General features: G+C 32.5%; 1 protein-coding gene across 1 annotated transcript; it reads right to left on the reverse strand.

Annotated features, from left to right (window-relative positions):
• Positions 1–1,485: 1,485 nt before the first annotated feature.
• On the reverse strand, positions 1,486–2,313 carry LOC108731903 (uncharacterized). The gene is made up of 2 exons (XM_018462460.1): positions 2,026–2,313; positions 1,486–1,925 (listed from the first exon to the last, which is right to left on the reverse strand). Exons 1-2 carry the CDS (start codon positions 2,288–2,290, stop codon positions 1,768–1,770), a joined length of 423 nt encoding a protein of 140 aa, XP_018317962.1. The 5' UTR covers positions 2,291–2,313; the 3' UTR covers positions 1,486–1,767.
• Between the last annotated feature and the right edge of the window lie 2,715 nt (positions 2,314–5,028).

Raw genomic sequence — 5,028 nt, forward strand, 5'->3', positions numbered from 1 at the left:
CGCATTGTACAATAAGTACATCTGCATCTTCATCCGCTTGCACTGTGTCTATATTATCTTCCTTGAATTTTTTAATCAAATATGAAATAAATTTTTTTTTGTTGCTTTCATTTGATAGAAATTTATCCGGTTTTGAAAGTGGTTTTAAATCATCTTTAATTTGAAGACCTGGGCCAATTTGATTGATTCGACGCAGCCTTTCTGCACTTTTCGTACCAATACTCGGGTTACTGGGATAACCGTCAAAAACTACAGTGCAATCTTTGTAAAAAGTTTTCAGATGATTAATAAATTTTCTACTTATTTCTGCAAATGTCTCATTCGTGTTCCATACGATTTTATGCAATAAGTATCCACCATCAATAACATGATGAATATTATTGATAGAAGTATCTTCAACGGGAGTGAAAAATTCATATAAATCGGATTTTTTATTTTTCCTCATATTGAACCCGTCAAAAATTGATGTTGGATACGGCGCTAATTCAAAATCGAAATACTCTTCGAATTCTGCATCAGAAGGTTTGCATAAAAGCATTCTTCTAAAAAGTGTTTCCGAATCGACAACTACAACATCATCTGAACCTAAACTAATTTTTGAAAATGCACTCTTTAGTGGCAACACTTTCATCTTTTTTTGGAATTTTATGTTACCATATGTTTCTTTAATCACTTCAGGTATAAGAGCAATTCCTTTCTCTTGTGCTTCGTGGCAATCGATTTCCGAACTTCCAATCACGCCAGTGCTGAGTGAAATCAAATCATTTGATTGTACAAAAGGACAGTGCTCTTCAAACCATTCCAATAAAATTTTCACATCATCAGCATCTTTCTGTACTCGTGAAACTCCAGCATCTTTGTGCTGATGCGACGTGCCATCCATTTTGAATTTGCAAAATGTTTCTAACTGTTCAGCAATAACTATCTGCAGTGGAATACTAGTTATCCATCGTGCAGTAGAAGCAGGAGTTACGCCACGTCCATGGGTTAATCCTTCTCTTGAATGAATGTTCCTCATATAGGTTTGTTCAATGGTCATATCCGACCAGATTCCTGAATAAAATTGTTGCGAACGCCGTAGTGTGAAGTATCCTTTGTCAGTATATGAATGATAGTTTTCTTGATTCAGTTTTGTAGATATCGTATACATATCTTGCAGGTAGATGTATGAATTTTTAACATAATTAAAGTGTCCTGCCGTTATGAAAAATGGTATCATTTTTCTAATTGAATTCAAATGCATATTCCAGTCACCACTTCTTTCAGCATGAATAAATTGGAATGATACCATTTCAAAATACTGAACATACAATTTTGCTGTTGGACCATTTTCTTTCAATTCTTGAAGTTTTTGATTGAATTTCTGTTTTAAAAAATTAAGTTGACCATCTGTAAGATTTTCTTCAGTGATATTTAATCCAAGCTAACATTTTCCAATATTTGGTTTTCTGCATCCGAAAATTCAATATCTTTTAAAACGAGCAAAGCTAATGCTAATCGAATTAACGAGTGACATCTTATTGCTCGAGCGGAAGCTTTTCCAGATAGCATTTTGTCTACAGACCCTTTGGCATAAACCAAGCTACATATATCTTCAATACCACTGCCCGCCATTATATATCCGATACAACCAAGGAACGACATAGCTAGGTGAAACCCACCGAGTCTCACTATAACGCTTTTCACACCACAAATTTCGCTGCAAGGAGCAACTATATCTCTGGCTTTGACGAATAGTGGCAAGTCGAAAGTAACTATACAGAAATCCTATCCAGCTGCAGCGGATTTTTCAACGGCTACTTTCAGAGAGGTGTAGATCGTGTCATAGTCGCTTGGAGGAGCATCGATGATCGGCAAATACATAATTTGTGCAAGTTCAAATGGCTTATAATTTCGGGTTAGCAATTCACAATATCCATTCCATCCTGCAAATAATAGCCATGTGTTAAAAATTTCATCCTTTCCTTTGTTTAATAATAGTAATTTAGTTAATATAATTAAACAAATTAATAAATTTAAACGAACCTGGCATTTTATCACCATGTTGCCATTTTCCATAAAACCACGAGCACTCAACGGTATTTACTTCAATATCATTAGTCAACGGGTTGAGATCTTGCAAATTTTCTATCTTTACGGAAGCTATTCCTGGATTAACTTTTTGAAAAGGTAACACATCGATACGGCCAAATTTTCCAACTTCTATACTTGCTGGTATTTTTTGAACCCTCGGGATTACAGACGAAAATAAGTTTTTTATTTTTGGAGTCGTACATTGAATACCAGCCATTGCATGCAGCGTATTACTTCCTGTTAGAGTGCACGTTTGATGATCGACATTATCGAATACAAACTGAGTAAAACCTTGTTGAGACTCATATAAGTATAGATGCAAAACACTTGAAATTTCAAATACTCGAGCCTCTCTGTAAGACGCAGAAAACCCAAGAGCTGACAAAATATCTAAGAGACTGCTGGAACCATATTTTTTTTAATAAAAGAGAACTTAAAGCTATAAGAATAGATAATATGAACGATCGAGGTCTAGTTGCAGATATAATCGCATGTGAGATTGCTGTTATGATTACTCTCCATCGATGTAAATCGCCTCGTTTATTTTTTAAAATAATTGTTTCAAATAAAGTTTGCAAAGTAACTGGTACATCTTCTTCAGCATTTTCAAGAAATGTAATCGGTGACGGATAAGAATCAAGTAAATAAATCTGTGAACGAATGTCTTCCACAATTATTTCCCCTGCAGATTTAACAACTCTTATTCGTTCATCTTCCATTTTTTTTTCTTGTTTTTCATACCACGCTTTATACAAAATTTCGTGGCCTGTATCTTTTAACGATATGATTGGAGATCGATTTTTTAATCTAGTGATTATAATTTCATCTTTATATTTTTCCTTCAACTTATGTAAGATCCATTTATCACTTGGTTTTTCACAAGTATAATCAGCTAAAATCTCTTCCAAAGAAAACTGGCATTCATCTTTGTGCTCATCGAGAAAATTAACTATGTAATTTACGACCATCGAGGTACTGTCATTTTCGCTTTTTGTTAAATGCCCTGTACTTGGTAATTGTAATTTTCGATAACAATTTTTGTGATACCTAGCTTCAAGCGTAGATACATTTCTGACATGTTCAATTCGACCTAATATATTTTGACTTTCGACGTCTATTTTTTTAAGCGAATTCGATGATATTATCCAAACATTCTGAATTTTCTATTAAGTGGACTTCACCTACACAAAAGAAACATTTTTTTTTATCAAACTTAATTCATAATAAATCTAATACATTTATTACATTTATTGCTATACCTGTACGTCTAAAAATTAATGTATTAAACACAATATTTACTTTTGGAATTTACTGATTAATTATTTAAATTTTTCATATTAACTATAATATAGAAATAACAAAATATAATTAAATATTAAGTGTAAATACTACCGTGAGAAAGGCGCCGAGATTTACGTTGATTTTTTGCATAATAAGCAGATCCCGCATTTGTTCCACAAATAACACACAGTTCACTAAAATTAAAATCTACTTTTGCCTTATTTGTTCTACTTGGTGTCACAATTGAATCACCTGATGACAATTTTCTTTTCTTTGCTGCAGCAATATTTGACTCCGAAACGTATGATTTGTAGCATGAAGTGTGCACTTTAATACTTTCGACATCAGTTAACTCGGCATGTTTGTCATCGTTTCTTTTTACACTGGCAGCAGTAACAGTTGCAATACTCTGCGATTTTAGCACTCTATTTGCTTCAGTCGTCAATATATTTTTATCACAAACAAAACACTTCTCCATTGTAAAACATAAATTCCATAGAAATAGACTGAGCTCAACGAATACGAAAAATATACTGACACGTGCACGCTCGAAATGTGAAAGTGTTCGAGGATATCATGCTATCTCTCTCGCTCTTGTACGACTCCTCTTCCCTACCTATTTCGAAGTAGGACTGAGTGGGGGTCCCACTATCGCACGATTTGGCAACCCTGTTTCGAAGTAGAGTTTGTTTTGAAAGAGCAGATGTATAGTACCCTCACTGAAAGATTTTATGAATTTAGGGGTATCGGTAACGTTAAACAAGAATAACATTAAGTGAGTCGACTGTAGATATGGAATCGTACTGAACCGTCGACTACCTGGAATCGTTGACGTTATATTACTGACCTGTTACGAAAATTAAATATATTTAAAATAAGAAATTTTAAAAATATTTTACAAATCAACTTAACATTTATATTAAATTCAAATATAAATTTATAAATCTCCATGTTTAATACACAAAAAAAAGCAATATTAGGGTATATTTAATTACAATTTTGTTTAAAAAAACATCATAGTTACATACATTTCTTCAAATAGTTATTTATTATCAACCAATTTATGTAAAGTAACTTTTTTATTGAGTAAAATAATAATTTGTCCAACAAAATGAGAATTGAAACAATATCAGTATAAAAGGGATGAAAATCGAAAAAAATGCTATATTCGAGCGGCCATATTTGGACCAATTTTAACCTAAAAAAAATTTTTGACTACAGCATTTTAAAGGAAATTTTGTCTACTTTTTTTTCTATGAAGCATTCCCTATACCTATCTCTGACCAAAAAAAAAACAAAAAAGTAGAAAAACAGCAAAATTCGAAATTTTTGCTTTTTTTTTATTTTTTGTTTCTACTTGTTCGGCATGAAAAATTTTTTTTTCAATTTTTTAAAAAACCTATTCCGATCGGAAATTTAATTATCTACAAAAAATTTCTAATAAAGCATATCGAAATTTTGCTTCGTTCGCGAGATATATTGAAAAAACTGAAAAGGGTGCTTTTTCACCCCTATCTCCGATTTCCACCCTCTAATTTAATAGCACTCCGCGTTTTTTTCTTCTTAAATGACCCATTGACCGAATCCAACAATAAAAACCCGTGAACGTATTAGTTCTTTTCTATATGACATAATCAATAGCCTAAATTATGCTTGTATTTTAAAAAAGGTTCG

This window comes from Mycetomoellerius zeteki, unplaced genomic scaffold (genome assembly GCF_001594055.1).
Source record: "Mycetomoellerius zeteki isolate Tzet28-1 unplaced genomic scaffold, Tzet1.0 scaffold1430, whole genome shotgun sequence".
In the NCBI taxonomy this organism is placed as follows: Eukaryota; Metazoa; Arthropoda; class Insecta; order Hymenoptera; family Formicidae; genus Mycetomoellerius; species Mycetomoellerius zeteki.

What these genes read in the sequence shown, in the direction of transcription:
- LOC108731903 (XM_018462460.1), bottom strand. Translation starts at nt 2,290, where the DNA reads ATGGCTGGTATTCAATGTACGACTCCAAAAATAAAAAACTTATTTTCG. An exon ending in ACATGGTGATAAAATGCCAG is followed by an intron (nt 1,926 to 2,025) that starts GTTCGTTTAAAT and finishes TATTATTTGCAG; the next exon opens with GATGGAATGGATATTGTGAA.